This window comes from Nasonia vitripennis, assembly GCF_009193385.2.
Source record: "Nasonia vitripennis strain AsymCx chromosome 4 unlocalized genomic scaffold, Nvit_psr_1.1 chr4_random0003, whole genome shotgun sequence".
NCBI classification, from domain to species: domain Eukaryota; kingdom Metazoa; phylum Arthropoda; class Insecta; order Hymenoptera; family Pteromalidae; genus Nasonia; species Nasonia vitripennis.
In genome coordinates this window covers 2,605,196-2,621,815 of record NW_022279638.1, presented here as the reverse complement: position 1 = coordinate 2,621,815, position 16,620 = coordinate 2,605,196, and the positions used below count along the sequence as shown (strand labels likewise).

Genomic DNA, 16,620 nt, shown 5'->3' with positions numbered 1-16,620 from the left:
ACGCCGTGCAATAATCGGCTACTTAGGTCACACGTATCAAGTGGCGCGGCAGTGCCACGAAGGCGAGTTTGAGAAGCAGACAAAGCCGCGGTGCCCGCGCTACTATTTACTTCTATGTTGGGGTTCGCATTTTTCATTACAAAGAAATAAATGCGTTTCTTTGTTGTCTTTGATATATTTTGACTTGTATCATGTTTTATTATGCCAAACTATAATTTTCAACAAAAATATTGATAAAAACAGCTACCTTTGATATAACACACGAGTGTGTTATTCACAAAATGCTCAAATCAAATCAAAAAATGTTAGGACCGTTAAGTTAGTCGCAACAAGTGTTAGGACCGTAACAAGTTGGCCGTACAGCTATATACAGATGGATATTGCTTTCTCATCGGTTTTCTGCATGCTCGCTCACATGTAGTTTTTTGTGTCTAGGTAAATAAATCATACACGGACGGCGTCTAGGGGTGCGCGGTGGCCGATGACGAGGTCTAGGTGGTGCTCTACTTATAGTTGCTAACATTTTACCTTGTAAAAGGTGTTTTTTAAACCGATTTCATACTTGTTTAACGCGCTTAATTAAAGTTCAGAATTACTACGACTTCTCGAGAGCCTTATTATCTTGCGTATCTTGTCTTTGAGGACCTGCTGCTGTTGCTATTGAGCAACCTAGATCATCTGGGGCGTGAGGGTCTTGATGATGCTGGCGGGCAGCAGTAGGCTTGGATTTGTAACGGAGTTGGAGACAAGCTGATAGATTTTCTGTGAATCACGGTGTCGATCTTGCTTGACTCTTTTGTAGCATTCCTGCATGTCCTGAAGCGATGGGCTGGTGCCCAGTTTTCAATCCATCGATATGAACCAAGGGTCACAAGATGTTCGCTGATGTATAGCACGATGTTGTTTACTCTCTGGATTCACACGTCATATTTTTAATCCACGCGAGTACTTGCGTTGAGTCTTGATAGGTGTTCGGCACCTAAGTATTAGACACATTGATTTTCTTGAGTGGTACATCAGCGATAGCGCAAAGGTTCGTTGATAAATGCACAATCATGCACAATCACGCACAATAAACAGAATCACGACAGTTTATGGGCACCAAGCAGCTCCGAAACACCACTGTTTTAAAATTATTGAGCTTACAGCTAGAGTTTTGGTGTTACTATCCGGATGGTAACACGTAATTAGGTCCTTTACAAATTGTTACAAATTGTTTTATGATTATCACCTGATAATTAGCTGATTATCATTTACATTTTATCTTACACAAGCGCATATTCATAACTACCAGCTTTATTAAAAATATTAAGCTGATATCACCTGATAATCATCTGACGTTTCGTTATGATTATCAGGAGATTATCAGCTGATAGTCATCTAATAATCGGCTGATTGTCATCTGCCTTTTTTCAGTAGGGTTAGCTTTAAAATGGTTATCTTCTAGTCAAAAGTAATCCAAATTAATATCGAAACAATTTTGTGGTAGATAGTTGTTTAGTCCATTCATGACTTTAATTTTCAATGACGTTTTTAATAACGATTTTTAATATATTTTTGTTGAGCTTGACTTAACCCTAGCGTGACTCGGGAATCAACTTGAACACAGTTTATTGAACACTTCACTTTATTCATCATTTATGATCTCGTCATCGGATAAGGGTGGTGTGTCGGGCAGCTTATTGTATAATCGAACTAATCTATCAAACCTATCCCAGAAAGCTGATGCTCTCTCTTTATGTGGATTGTATCGAATACTGTGTAATACTTTTCTAATACTTCTAGTAGTCACGTTTAATTCGTTCTCTTTAATACGTTTAATTTCATCAAGCATTTCAATAGGATTCCGGATATCCGATACCTTCTCATAATAAGATATATCAATTCTATTTATGATGATGTCTCAAACTCGAACTTTATCTTTTTCCAGCTTAGTTTGATCAGTCACGTACGATGGTTGAACTGTCGAATCAATCACGTACAATAAATCAGCAAGAGTCAGTTCTGACTTTAAAAAGTCTAAAAATGTATTGATCAGCCTGGCCTTCAGGAACGTGTGGTTCGAGTTTATCGACTGGAGAGTGTCGGAAGAAGTCTCTATGTTGGATCACCAACACATCTTGTTCAGACTCAGCGGACAAAGTATGCTCGACCAGCTTATAAGGAACCCTAAGAAATCAAACTGTGTAGGTTACAGAGAAGAACTTAAGGCCAAGATCAGATGCTTCCCTGTCACATACAGGACGGCGGAAGACATCGATCACTGCAGTAGGATTCTAAGGGACATAATAATAAGTTCTTACAAGAACAATTGTAAACTTAGGTTAAAGAGGCCATTGAAGGGCGCTCCCTAGTGGAATAAGTCACTGGAGAAACGCAGAAAGAAAGTTAGGCGGCTATACAACCGGTCCAAGCACACGAAGAGTGACCAAGACAAACGGGCGTATAGAGCGGAGCAAAAGGAATATAAGAAGGAGATCGAAAAGGCCGGGCTGGAGGGTTAAAAGCCGAAGCACGTTATCAGGCACGGCCAGGCTGTGCAGTGTCCTGCAAAACCCGAAAAAGCATTTGACAGACTTGATCAGCAACAGGGGATTGGGCAAAGAATGGACAGGAGGCCCTAGAGGGCCTAATGGAAACCCACTTTCCAGACTTCAGGAAAGGAACGAGATCCGAGGCTGTTCAGCTGATGGCCCACGGAGAGGACTAGAGACTGGCGAGACAGGTAACAGCAGACAAGGCAAAAATAAGGTGAGCTATAGGGACGTTCGAGCCCTACAAGGCGGCAGGTCCGGACGGCATTTTCCCGGCTCTCCTGCAGCAGTGCATGGACATATTAGTCTTAGCCTTGGAGAAATTGTACCAAGCCTGTCTGGCACTTGGTTATGTGCCGGAAGAATGGGGGCAGGCGAGGGTGGTTCTCTTGCCAAAACCAGGTAAGACACATCACGCGGTCGCAAAGAAGTTCAGGCCAATCAGCATGACCTCATTTTTACTCAAAACCCTGGAAAGGCTGGTTGACAGATATATTGAGGAGTCATCACTTGTGAAAGCGCCGCTGCACAGCAAGCAGCATGCCTACCAGACAGGAAAAAGGACATGAAAAACAGGGATTTGGTATTGGTGGCTTTCCTAGACATCGAAGGGGCTTTTAATTGCACAACCGGCGAGGCGATTTCAGTAGGTATGGAGGAGCACGCAATACCAGCAACTGTCGCTAGGTGGATCAGCGTTATGCTGAGGACCAGGACGATAGTGGCTACCTGGGGAGCGTACTCTTTCAAAGGAGTGGCGAGGAAGAGATGCCCACGAGGAGGGGTGCTGTCACCGACACTATGATGCCTGGTGGAGGACAGCTTGCTCTGCATCCTGAACCAGGCTGGTATAAACGCACAGGCATATGCAGACGACATCGTCATCCTGATTAGGAACGACGACGAGGACGTGCTTGCAGATCTAATGCAGTTTGCACTGGGCCTAGTGGAGAAATAGCGTAATAAAGTAAAACTGGTGGTTAACCGTAAACTAAGTCAGTGTTATGCTGTGTACGAACAGGTATAAAACCAAGCTGATGGAAGGGCTCCAACTCCATGAAGTTCCCCTGAAATTGGTAAAGGAGGTCAAATACCTGGGAGTTACGCTCGACGCCAGACTCAACTGGGGAAAACATATCAAAGATAAATGCGAGAAAGCCATAGGCACTTTCTGGGCCTGCAGGAGGGCTTTTGGCAATACCTGGGGCCTAGAACCGGATAAAGTGAGATGGCTATATGATGCAATCATCAAAACAAGACTCACTCATGGGGCACTGGTATGGCGACACAAATGTAAGTTGAAAACTCACACAGGGGCACTAGACAGGGTGCAAAAATTGGTTATGAGAGAAATCACAGGATCCATGCAAACGACACCTACGTTCGCTATGGAAAGACTGTTGGAACTCCCTCCACTGGGCAAGGTAATAAGGGCAAATGCGTGCAGGACATTCTGCAGAATTGAGGAATCAACGAACTGTTCGTATTTCCAGAATGCGGCACTTCTGGAACAAGTAATGCCGCTAATGGAAGAAAGAGGTTGTGACAGAATGGCGGAAAGAATTTATTTCTCTAAGCCGTTTTCGATCAGGTGCCTGGGGAAAGGGAAACACACAAGAAATTGTGTACTTGCTCGACCACTATGCTACGGCGTTCCAGGCAGAAATCAAGGCCATTACAGAAGCTGCTAAATAGCTGTTGGAGAGAGGCACAGGATAAAGAACTGTAAGCTTCTGCTCGGATAGTAGGGCAGCTCTCATGGCGCTAGACAGTATCAGTATCTTCTTAATAAAAGAGGTACTAAGGTGCAGACAGGCGCTGGAATCAGTGGTAAAACACAACGCGTTGAGACTGGTGTGGGTACCAGGAGACTCCAGTGTAGTGAGTAACGAAAAGGCGGACTGGTTAGCGGGTAGGGGCGCGGACGGCATTTGAGCAAGAACGCTGCCCTAACCTGCGAGGTTAATAGAGCAATTAAAGACTGGCTCAACTCGCAACTGAGCGACAAATGGACCAATACCAATGAGCAAAGGCAGACTAGGGCTCTGATGGACAGCAGCCCACCTGAGGAGTGGCTACGGACTATTAGGGGCCTAAGCAGGAATAGATTGAGACTGGTTGTTGGCTGGCTGGCGGGACATTGGCGGGTAGGATACCACCTGTGAAACCTGAGACTAAGGGACTCCGGGAACTACAGGTGGCGCGAGTATGAAAGGGAGACCACCTCCCACTTGCTGTGTGAATGCTCAGCTTTTGCAGGGACAGGACTGAGGGTGTGGGAGGTTTCCATATTGGGGTTAGAGGAGCTAAGGTTAAAAAGCTTGGCATCAATTTGCTGAGTTGCCGAACCTATAAACAATGATTTATAAAGTAATTACTAATGGTAAAGAAGGCACGGCACAATGGGCTTCGCTTGAGTGGTCGACCGGCACGTCTCCGTGCAGGGGCCACCGCAGTTCACCTCCGCCCAATAAGACTAAGACTAAGACTAGCTGCGTGTAATGCGACTACTGTTTGGACGATGACCTCGCAATAATGGAGACAAGATTTTGTTCCCTTGTATTATTTTGAGGCACGTAGTGGACCGGCCAAGGTCGTAGAATAGCTAGCTGCAAGTTCTAGGCAAGTGTATCAGAGTAATTGCGCTCTATTTTCGAGAGGATGCGGCTTGCAAAACATACGACTCTCTCATCATCATTATCGATGGTCTGAGTTAGCACAGCCCCAATGCCTGTGTCACTAGCATCAGTTTAAATGACGAACAGGTCATCAAAAGACGGACGATGCAGAACTGGAGCAGAAGCGATCAGCGCTTTTATCTGCTCAAACGCTGCCTTTTGCGAGTCGCCCTATTGATACTTGACAGCTTTCTTCGTTAGTGATGTCAACGGGTCGGTGATAGTCGTAAAGTTGTCCAGAAGTTTCCGGTACCAGGAAGTCATCCCAAGGAATCGGCGTAACTGCTTTAGATTCTTGGGTGCCGTGTGATAGTAATATCATTCAGTTAGGATAAGGCATATGGTTCCAACTCTGGCCCTACGACTTTATCAGCCAGCTGTTGGAAGGTTGCTGGTCCACCGACTACCCCATAGGTCATCCTAGTCCAGGCACTGTAAAAACGGTTAAGTGCATATCTTCTTCCTTCATCGGTATCTGATAATATGCTAAGCTGAGGTCAATGGTCGAAATAGAGCAAGCATGCTGCAACCTTTTGAATATTGCATCCATGTATGGAAACGAGTACGCACTCGCCTTAGAGACAGCATTGAGTTTTCGATAGTCGATGCAGAATCTGTAGGTACCGTTAGATTTTTGCACCATGACTACTGGGCTCGATCAGTCACCGTTAGATCTTCGTATTATCCCTGCCTCTAACATCGTTAGCACTTGAGCCGGTTTTTTCTAGGCAGAAGTATTGCATTTTAACGCTCGCATGAAAGCAATCCCAAGGATGCATTCTGAGTTAAGCTGACTCATAATCATGACTTTTAAGTAGCGGTGTTACCCGAGGAGGTCAAATGACAACTCTATATGACCGTAAATTGGCACTAGTTGTCCATTTGCGAGTTTCGCCCCTTTATACGAAATTATTGATTAGCCACAAGCTGAGGCTATTTGTATGCCAAGAGGGCCAATTGCAGTGTGAGCGGCTTCTGAATCACAAAGGGCGCGTAGTCGAAATCCACCGATCCCGACTTGAGTCCACGAACGACTACAGTATATGTCGGAAGATGAATCTACTCTCAGCGGCATAACTTCATTACCTCCTGTCTGCTCTAAAGATAAGTTTGAGGTTCGTTTGGTGTCCTTGGGAAACGTAGAGACCCCTTCTACTGTTTCCTCTGGCCTTTTCTCGCCTTCTGCGAGGATTCGGAACAGGACCTCTTATAGTAAACGGGAAAGAAAGAAAAACGAAAAAAAACAATTCTTTATTTTACTAAATAGTAAACCGTAAAATAATTCTATCATTCATCTGGGCTATTTGCAAAACTGAAAGCTCCTCACTCTATTTTCTTTGCTGGAGTTTGTAGAGAAAAATTCTTCACTTTCTAATGACTTGAAAAGAAAAAGAATTATTTACCTCGCATTCGGCAGGAGAGAAAAAAACGTAAATTTTAAGTGAAGTTTTCTATCGCTACAAAGCTTTTTGCGTACGCCACATATATGTTCGCGGATGCGATTAAATTTGATATTAGGTGTACCTGAAGGACTCTGCGTGTTCTACAAAAAAACGTATAGTAACGTAAGATCTATACGTACTGTATAAGCAAAAAGAAGTAGAGGTTAGGTTATGTGATGCTATATGTGAGCACTTTATAATCAACTAATATCTGTGTACTTTGTAAGTATGTCATTTTTATTATATTCGTAAGCAATTCTTTTTCAAATTCATTGGTTAACCAAACCCTATTCCTTGATATTGATAAGAGTACTCGAGTTCTTTAATTCTGTAGAAGGTACAACTGATGCTGTGTCTATGAGTTTTACAACCAATCCTTGATTTGAAAAATTAATATTTTTGTATATGTATAAGTGTATAATATAGAGTGTATAACGTATGATAGTTTATTCAGATGCTATCATATATCTCTCTATATTATAAAAAAAGTTTCGCTGCCGCCGCCGACGGTTCAGAAATTTCCCCCCCTGATTTTACCCCCTGATTTTCTCCCCGGATTTCCCTCCAAAATTTACCCCCCAAATTTTTCCCTGAATTCATGAAGTTTAGAAACGCAGCACCCCTCTCACAAAATTCTTTAGCTCGTCCTCATTCAGGTTCTTGAAGACATTCTTAGCACAAATAACGTGCAATATAAATTTTGCCAATCTTGTGAATGCATCCTCGGCTTTCATGAGCAATTTACCTCAGACTCGAGCTTGGGTAAATTTGGATGATAATATCTACTAGTAGATGGAAAAGGATTTTGTGTACCTTCTACTTTTGCTTTTTCAGGCTAGAATTAGTTCATTAATAATTGATCAACGTAGAATATTTGTTTCACTGCTAAAAAACTCGCACAAAGATTTCACAAACACGTTATATAGGTTAAACAATCTCTAGCAACAACGGAAATACGTAAAATCTACATAATGTACTTAAACATATACGCAATAGTCCTTGCAGTTTCTGCTTATTGCAAATTTTAAGAATATCAAGCATCGCAGGAATGATTATCGTTGTGCAAAACAAAAACGTTCTATTTTTATACGTAGCAATGTTCAATGCTGATGATATAAAAAGCTGACTTGTGTTTATGTTGTTTAGTTTGATTTTAAACGTCAAATCGGTCCATCGTATAAAATTGCTTCGTTTCAAGAAAAATTAATCGGAAGTTGTGCTGAATGAAACTAAATCTTTTAGTAATAATGTAGTAAAATTAATAAGTGAGATAAGAAAATTCATATCTGAGAGAAAAATAATTAATAAAGGGATTGCTGCTGTTGGTTTGATTTTTGCTGTTGTTGTTATTATTCCGTTGTGTTGTTGCATAAAGCATTTTGTAAGACATTCTGAATTAAAGGTAAGATATTATTTATATATTATTAAACGCCGCCCAATCTTTCTTTTCCTCTTTTAGTAGCTATTTCGGTAATGGCCATGCAAGAGAGAGAGAGAGAGAGCCGACATGTTGCCCGCTGATAAAGGAACTTGTGAGCGCGTAGTCCCTTTCTCACTCGTTTTGCCTTCTTTTTTATCTCTTTTAAAGCAGTAGAGAGAGAAAAATGCTTACGCGTGCGTCAAATTATAATTAGGGGCTAATGCTTTCGCTCTATCGACACTGAAATTTCGCACTCAAATTTCGACACTGAAACACGCGCGCGCTCTAAGTATATATACAAGGGATAGATTATGTTATCGTTCTTTTGTGTCTTTTCGTTCTACATACAGACACACACACATATGACATAAGTATCGCGTGTGCACGTGTAAACGAGACGACAAGATCGGGCGCGTGGGCGTATCTCCGCGATCCGCATCAGAAACAGCTGTATGCGCTCGGTTACGCTGCATCGCAGTCGCCGGTGGGTTTGCATAGACTGCTTGCGCGGCTTGTTTTTCGATCTGATCGGTGATATGGTCTGAGGAAAAATATGTCATGATAACACTCTTAATATCTAGGAAATATTTTGCCCGAAGAAAGTGAGATTCTAAAACACAAATAGATGATGTCTATAAAATCTTTAGGCTCGCGGATGACGAGATCTAAGTTCCGCATATAGGAATTGTCGATATCTCGTAAAGTAGGCCTTTTCATGAAAAACGACGAAATTTTCGCCCCATACATGACGCTCGTACATCAAATTCCCATTCGGGTAGTAAACTAAAATTTTTTCGATTTTGAGGTTATGTCTCTCTATCTCTCTTTTCTTCTCGTACGCATGTGTGCCATCTCTTCTTATTTGCTTATTCGTGTGTAGTTTGTGAGTCTACTGATAGGTAACGAAACAGACAAAACAGTTGCCATATTCGGGTTAGTGCTTTTCAAGACTAATAAAATAGTGAGCGATGTAGTTTATTCAAATTCGAATATATTCAACATCACTACTCTGAAACTACCTATTGATAATTGAACGATTATAAATATATATAATAATAATATGATTATAATTGAATTTTTTAATTTGAGTTTTAAATACTTACTAGCAAAAGATGCTCGCTTCGCTCATGATTTACAAATTAATTGTGATTGAATATACTGTTAAATATTAGATGTACACTCGATGGTCGTTAATTCTTGTGAAACATTTTTGAAATGCTCCAATCAGATTGCTAAATGGATAAACTCCAATCAATCAAAAGCACGACTTTATAAACGTTTCATAAGAATTAATTACCGTCGAGTATAAATAAATATATTTAATACAGCCAACATTCTATAAAAGTAGTTATAGCTACTAGTACATAGGACCGACTTTAAAATTATAGAATAAAACAGAAATATTTTGAATATTAAAAAATGTTTTTTAACTATTTGTAATTATTTGATGACAGTATTAATAACATTAACAAAATCTAACAATAAAATAAAATTAATTAAACATTTTTTTTATTTACATTTATAATATAATGTAAATTGGGAGATTATAACAATCATAACATTGATATTTTGTACTAAAATGTAATACATATAATTCCATATTTACTTTTATATATTTTATCATTGCTGTCTTCTACGTTCACTAGTTTGTTCCCAATCAAAACAGCTATCTTTAGATTTCTACACATTTTTCTTAACTTTTTAAAAAACACGCCTTTAATAACATCAAAAAAATTAACTTTTAAAAAATCATAATTAAGCAACAAAATTTTTTTTGGTCAATAAACGGCTTACTTAACTTAAAGTTAAATTGTATACTGATTATTTAGGAACAACTCTCAAGATACTTACTACGTAACTTGCCATGACCGTTTCATTGTACTCATGGCGTTTTTATGACGTTCTATTCTCATTATTTTCCTAAAAATAAAATATAAGCATCTTTAGCACCTTTTGACCATAGTTTTTTTTTGTAACATTTTTATCACTAACATGAAATCACTGATTGTTCTGATACACTACTCTCGAACGATTTCTACACCTAGACACCGCTCTTAAATTACACCGAGCACAAAAAAACACGAAGCGCACAACCTAGACCTCGTCATTCGCCACCCCGTACACCTAGACACCGCCTTCGAATTATTTCAACACCTAGACACTAAAAACTACATGTGAGCGATGAGAAAGTAATATCGATCTGTATAGCTGTGCGGCCAACTTCACGGTCCTAACATTTTTTTTAGTTGATTTGAGCATTTTTTGAAAAACACACGCTTGTATTATATAAGAGGTAATTTTTATCAATATGTTAGTTGAAAATCATAGTTGAGCATAATAAAACATGATATAAGTCAAAATATATAAGAGACAAGAAAGAAATGCATTTATTTCTCTGTAATGAAAAATGCGAGCCTCAACATAGAAGTAAATAGTAGCGCGGGCACCGCGGCTTTGTCTGCTTCTCAAACTTGTCTTCGTGGTGCTACCGCGCCACTTGATAATAGAATCTAATTAACGTAACTGCTGAAAACTTTTGAAATCTGGTACTATCCGCAGTAAACTAAAAAAAAAAACTAATAATACCTGTAAATAACTGTTGACTTTGTCTGAATACCGACATTCTTCTGCTGAACATTTCAGTTATTTTCTGTTTTAGTCTGAAATCTTCTGATGAAAACTGTTATGTGCAAAATTTTCGTTCCGCTAAGGATTAATATAAGTATGGAAAATTATGTAATTTCATATAAAATCATATTTTATTTCCTTATATAAAGATAAATGTATTGTATTATTATTTTATTAAATACTTATTTAAATTATTAAATAAGACAGTACATTACGATACGTGTGACTTAAATGGTTCTTTTTTACACGGCCCAGTTAGCATCCGAGCGCAGCGAGGGCGCTAAGCGCTGTGTAAAACTGAACCATTTGTGTCAAGAGTATCGTATAAAATTTTATAGCACAGACTGCTAAATTCCGCAAGTCTCGCCTATTCGTGTATAACGTAGTCTTTATTCGCACTGTGAGGTTAGTGATAAACACGGTGCAAAAAAGGACTACTTTAGTCACAGATAGGTGTGACTTAACAGCGGATTTTAGCCACACTGTGCTATAAATGCACTTTTACGCACGCTCCGCATGCGTTCAAGCACATTTTCCGCCCCTGTATAAAAAAATAACATTCGATACACGTGCAAAAAGTTGATTCTACACGAGTGGGAGGTTTGTCGCCCGAGCGAAGCGACACCTTTTGCGCACTTGTATTGAATTATACTATCGCGCCCGCTACTCAATTCATTAGCAAATCTTCTAAAAACGCGAAAATCAGTACATGCGTTACAAAAAATATGGTGTCCACCAAGGGCTAAGCGGGCTTTTTGGCCTCGTGTAGTTGCAGTACTCATCTACGGATCGGGATAACTCGCCTTGACTTGTACTGCAAAATCCATACTCGGCCTGAAAAAGCCCACTTTATGCCCTTGGTACACAATATACTATTTTACAGTGTAGGTTACTATAGGGAGACTTATTTGACATTTTCGTTCACGCTTTAAAATACACTGTTTTTAGGGCTGGCAATATAACCGGCCAGCCGTGTTCAATGTATTATATAAAATGTAAAGCAACAATTTTATGCGCGTTTATATTATGTATGTATTATGTCTATGTGACTTAACAAACTGATAGATAAGAACATGCCCGTGCGATATACACACATTAACTGGGTTCAAAACGGACCTGGCGCCCAAAAAATACTGGCTGATTCTGCATGTAAAAAGGATAAAAAAGGTATCCATAATTTTTTTGTAAACCTAATAGTTTTTAAATTAAAAATAACTTAATATTGAAAAAATCAAGTTTATTTATATTTTTAATTCAAAAACTATTAGGTTTACAGAAAAAGAAATATACGACAAAGCCGCAATGGTTATTATAAGAAAGAGTGGCGGACCAGATTTATTTATAATTGTAACATATAACCAAAAATAAGAAGAATCAAAATTAATTTTAAAACAATTTCCGAAAAAATGAAAATAAAACTATATATTTCAAATGCCATTAGCAGTAGAAGTTCGACGTTAATTTAGTACTTTTAATTTTTTTCTTTTGATTTTCTCTATTTCCACAAACATTAAATTCTTTACTTTTTTATGATCTACAAATTTTATATAATAAAATGAGATCGTTCTTAACCAACTAGAACGTAATCATCAGATCATGAAGATAACATTTTCGAAATAAAAATCACACAGAAATTAAAATGGTGGGGTTGGCGAGCGAAGCGAGCAGGGGGGCGAAGCCCCACTAATATATATATATATATATATATATATATATATATATATATTAAAATTGTTTAGTAGTTGTCGTCGCATCGTGTATCGATTCATGCATTCTAAAATTTACAAGCATGTGTTAAGTTTTTAATATATTTCTGAAGAAGCTTTGAATAATTTTATCAAAGAAGAACGATTTTCCTTATCATTGTATTACTTGAAGAAAGCATACTATTAATGAAGTTGGTAGCGGTTTTATTTTGCTTTTTGCGCGGATGTGATAGGCCGTATCGGTAAGCTAAGACCCTACAAAAATTTCTGTGTATGTGCACGTACGTAAGTTGGTTTGTGTGTGAGCGTGTGCACGAGAATGGTCATTTTAGGTTAAGTACATCAGAAGTTCTGGTAACACACCTTTCCCTCTTTTACAAACTTGTGTTATCTTTTTCCTCTCTTGCGCGGTTAACGTGCTTCCAAGATTAAAAACCAAAGCCAGGCAGTCCTAGCTGTGTCCCTACTTCACATACTTTCCGAATATTCACTCCAAATAATAAAACTCTAGAAAAAACATACATTTTCCTAACTTTCTTTTTTAGTTAACTTATTTTACAACCAAATTATTTACATCAAATAGTTTAACAAATATACAATAAATGAGGCCCTAGGTCTAACGCATAGGCGATAACGTACTACTGAGCTAGGGCTTCACTCCTTCACCATCGGGTGATATCATTCCCCTACGTTCGAAAGCCAGACTCTCTCTCTTTTGATGACATAACTTGATTCGCATATAAATACCTGATACTTGAGGCTATTTTCTTGTTCGTACTTTATTTTCATTAAAAATATAGAATCTTGAGTTCTCTTAGATTGTTTTTTCCTTAAACTTTGAGGTTAATCAGCTTGCTTCCGCCACTAAGGAATAGCTCTGCATAGTAACTTAGTGGACTATGATGGGATTAACTCCCCCCTCCTAATAAGTGGTTTATATGCAAATTTAACACTTCTAACTTAGTACATTTCATGTCTATCGATACCAACAAAGTTACGCAGTTAGCTTTAAGCAGTATACAACACATAGTAATTTGTAATTAATTCGATTTTGAATGGATTATATTTTATTATTTTTTAACATACCCGTAAAATGTTCATTAAATTCTTGTTCCACACGCAAGGATCGATAATAAATTTTCTTTGCTTGATCTTCAGTCAGTTTTTCATCAATACTTCTGAAAAATAAGAAAATTACTCTGAATCAAGATTGCTAATAGTAGTTTCTCCAATTATAGTTTCAGCTTATGCGGAGATATCTTGTTTAAAAATATTGAAAAATTTTATTTAATATTCATAATTTATCTGAATTTTATTAAAAACGCTATGGCACAGATAAACTGATTAAATTATAAAACAAGCATGTACGGCATGGACTAGGTACATGTCTCCAAAAGTCATAATTTTTTAATCACTGTAAAGTTTCTTTAAATATATGTATCAAAGAGTACTTTTATATTTTTAGTTCTGCTTCAAACAAATAGATTCCTTGCCAATGCGAGTTTTTTTTTTTAAATTAACACTATTCAAAAAACTTTATTGAAATCAACAACAAAAATTGTTTAAATAATACAAAATATCGATAAGAATGAAACTTCTGTTTGTATTATATAGTTTTCAGTTATCTATAAACATTGGATAAAACACAATACACACACACGCGCGCATTAAAAAAACAAGTTTGCTGCCTGGAATTCGTTTGAAGTAGGCAAAACAGTTAAAGAAAATTCAGTAATAACGATTTATGTAATTTCGACTATAGAATGCCTCCGTATCTCAGAAATTCCGTTTTAGTGGATAAAATGGCGGGTAAAACGTCATTTAATGGGTTCAATACACTTTACTTTATCATTATTCATCTTTCAATACACCTTAAATGCAAAACAATAAAAAAATTTTAGTGATTTACTATTGCGAAGCCTAATTACTGTTCAAATTTCAAATTGTTTTATTGATTGGTTCCTTGGTTACGAACCAACCTTCAAAATCCGATTTTTACCCCCATTTTCCTTCCTCCTAGAGGAAGCTTTCTAATAGTAACTAGCGTGATTTACCTCACTCCTGACGTCGCTCGGTTAAAATATATATTGCAATAGTGATAAAATTCAAGTTTTCTTAAGATCTTTTTTCTTATTGTCAATTCCTTATAGGAGTGGAAGTGAAAATTTTAAATAATAGAGATTTAAAACACAAAAATAACACATATTTGTAATGGAAGGTAAAATTTTGAAACTGAAAATATTAAAAAAACTATGACAGTCAAAAAAATAAATTATAAATTCTTAATTGAAAACGAAAATACTCTAAACTCTTGTTCTTTTATATTTCCTGATATTTCAATTTTTGTTTTAGGAATTGTTTAATTTTATAATTTTAGTTTTGTAATTTTTGCCTTTTATGCTTTAATTTTTTTTAATTTTAATTTTTCTAAACTTTTTTTTTTTAATTTTAATTTTTGCCGCCAAATTCAATTGATTATTTAATCACTGATTATTATGAAAATAAAGACGCTAAAATTTTGTAAACAAATAGATAAATATGATGTCTTATTATTATCTTAAATTTTTTTTTTAAATTATATAGTAAAATATTAGAATATTGCTTCCTCCTAGAGGAAGCTTTGTAATAGTAAAATTTTGAGTTTCGTCAAAACTTCTAGAAAATACTTTTTGGTGTGTTAGAAGTTCAAATCACGTGTTTTTAGAAAATGTCCGTATGGATGTGTGTGTGTGTGTGTGTGTGTATGTATACCGTAATATTTCTGGCCAATATTTGATTTTTGAAAAACACTATTTTGCGTTTTTTTCAATCATCCCATCGTTACAAACAATTCAGCTAATATGCATTTGAAAGAGAATAAAATTACCTCCTTTTCCCCGTTTGGTCCTCGGGATCGACCGCTTTGTTCGGCAGATAAAATGAAAAGGGTGATATTTTTTTAAAAATTCATATCTTCGAAACTAAAAATCATAACCTCACGAAAAAATCATGTCGATGGGTCACGTGTCAAACTATATCCCAATAAAATTTCAAGTGATTTGACTACTTATTTTTTCAGTAAAAAATCGAAAACTGGAAAAATGAGTTTTTTTTGTGCCTCGATTACGGTAGTAAAAAGGCTTTATTGCACTTGAGATTTTGGGAAAAAGTAGATATTTTATGTGTCTCGGCTAAGTTCATTCCGCAGCTTTCAAACCCGTATGGTTCTTAAGATATCAAGGTTTCAATTTTTTTTTTGAAAATTTTATGATTCCTCATATCTCTAAAACAATGCAGTCAAATGCTTCAACATTTTATTTGGTGATTAACCATAAAAAAAGCTATTTGCTGCTAAAATTAATATATATATATATGCCCTTGAAGATCCTGTTTAACGACAGGGTCAAGATGACCATTCGTCAGCCGGGGAGAAAACTGAAAACTTTTGTGGGTAACATTTTCTCCTTGAATGCATTCGAGTTCAGCTAACCAGTTGTACTGTTATCGGCATGACCAATGACCTTGACCATTGAATTCAAGGTCAAGGCAAGGTCATATTCAAACGTAAAATTTTCCGCTCTTTCCATTTCTGGTGCCAAAAGTAGGGGTTTCTATTTGAAAAAATCGACTTGACCTTCAAATGACCTTGAAAGTCACGCTCAATGACATTGTCAAGGTCATCATCAGATAGCCAGGGAAAAATTCTAAAACTTTTATCCGAAACTTTTTTCGCTGGCATGCTTTGCCAACGAGATAATTGAGATTAAAGATTAAAATGACTCACCCTGTATATATATGCGTATGACATATAGTACATGAGTACTGCCAATCTTTGCGCAGATGGCTTGCTTAAACGCAGTAAAAATACTCTTTGGAAATATATTGAATTCTAAAAAACTAAACTTTTTCGACGATTTCATCCGTTTCAGATTTGGAACCTGATAATTTGATTGATTTGGTATTCAGAGTTCTGATATACGACACTGTGTAGGAATAATGCAAATTGTGAATCAACGTTCTAAAAGAAGTGGTATAGAGTAAAAAAATAAAGTCTCAAGACATTCACTTGTTATTTTTTTATTAGAAAAATAATAAAATATACATTTGTCTTTTGTTTATAATCTTTGTTGTACATAATACACTAGTTTTATTATTGAAAGTTTATCAATATTATTATGTATAATTAAAGAGGAATACGAATGAGTCGTTGGGTTTTTGAAATAAGAAACACAT

At 37.0% G+C, this 16,620-nt stretch overlaps 1 protein-coding gene across 16 annotated transcripts in view; it reads right to left on the bottom strand.

Moving 5' to 3' along the window:
* Positions 1–16,620, bottom strand: part of LOC100119218 (disks large 1 tumor suppressor protein) — a 1,703,670-nt gene that overhangs the window by 62,028 nt on the left and 1,625,022 nt on the right. For 5 of the 16 annotated variants that reach the window (XR_004227336.2, XM_031928135.1, XM_031928129.1 and 2 more), the window contains one exon: positions 13,495–13,586. The exons of 8 other annotated variants lie outside the window; for them this stretch is intronic. Coding sequence is in view for 5 of the 8 variants with exons in the window: in XM_031928135.1 (XP_031783995.1) it covers positions 13,495–13,586 (92 nt within the window). In the remaining 3 variants the exon portion in view is untranslated. Of the gene's footprint in view, positions 1–9,925; positions 9,995–13,493; positions 13,587–16,620 lie in introns of those variants that run through there. 3 more of the 16 variants (XR_004227337.1, XR_004227338.1, XM_031928130.1) reach the window with 2 other exon arrangements.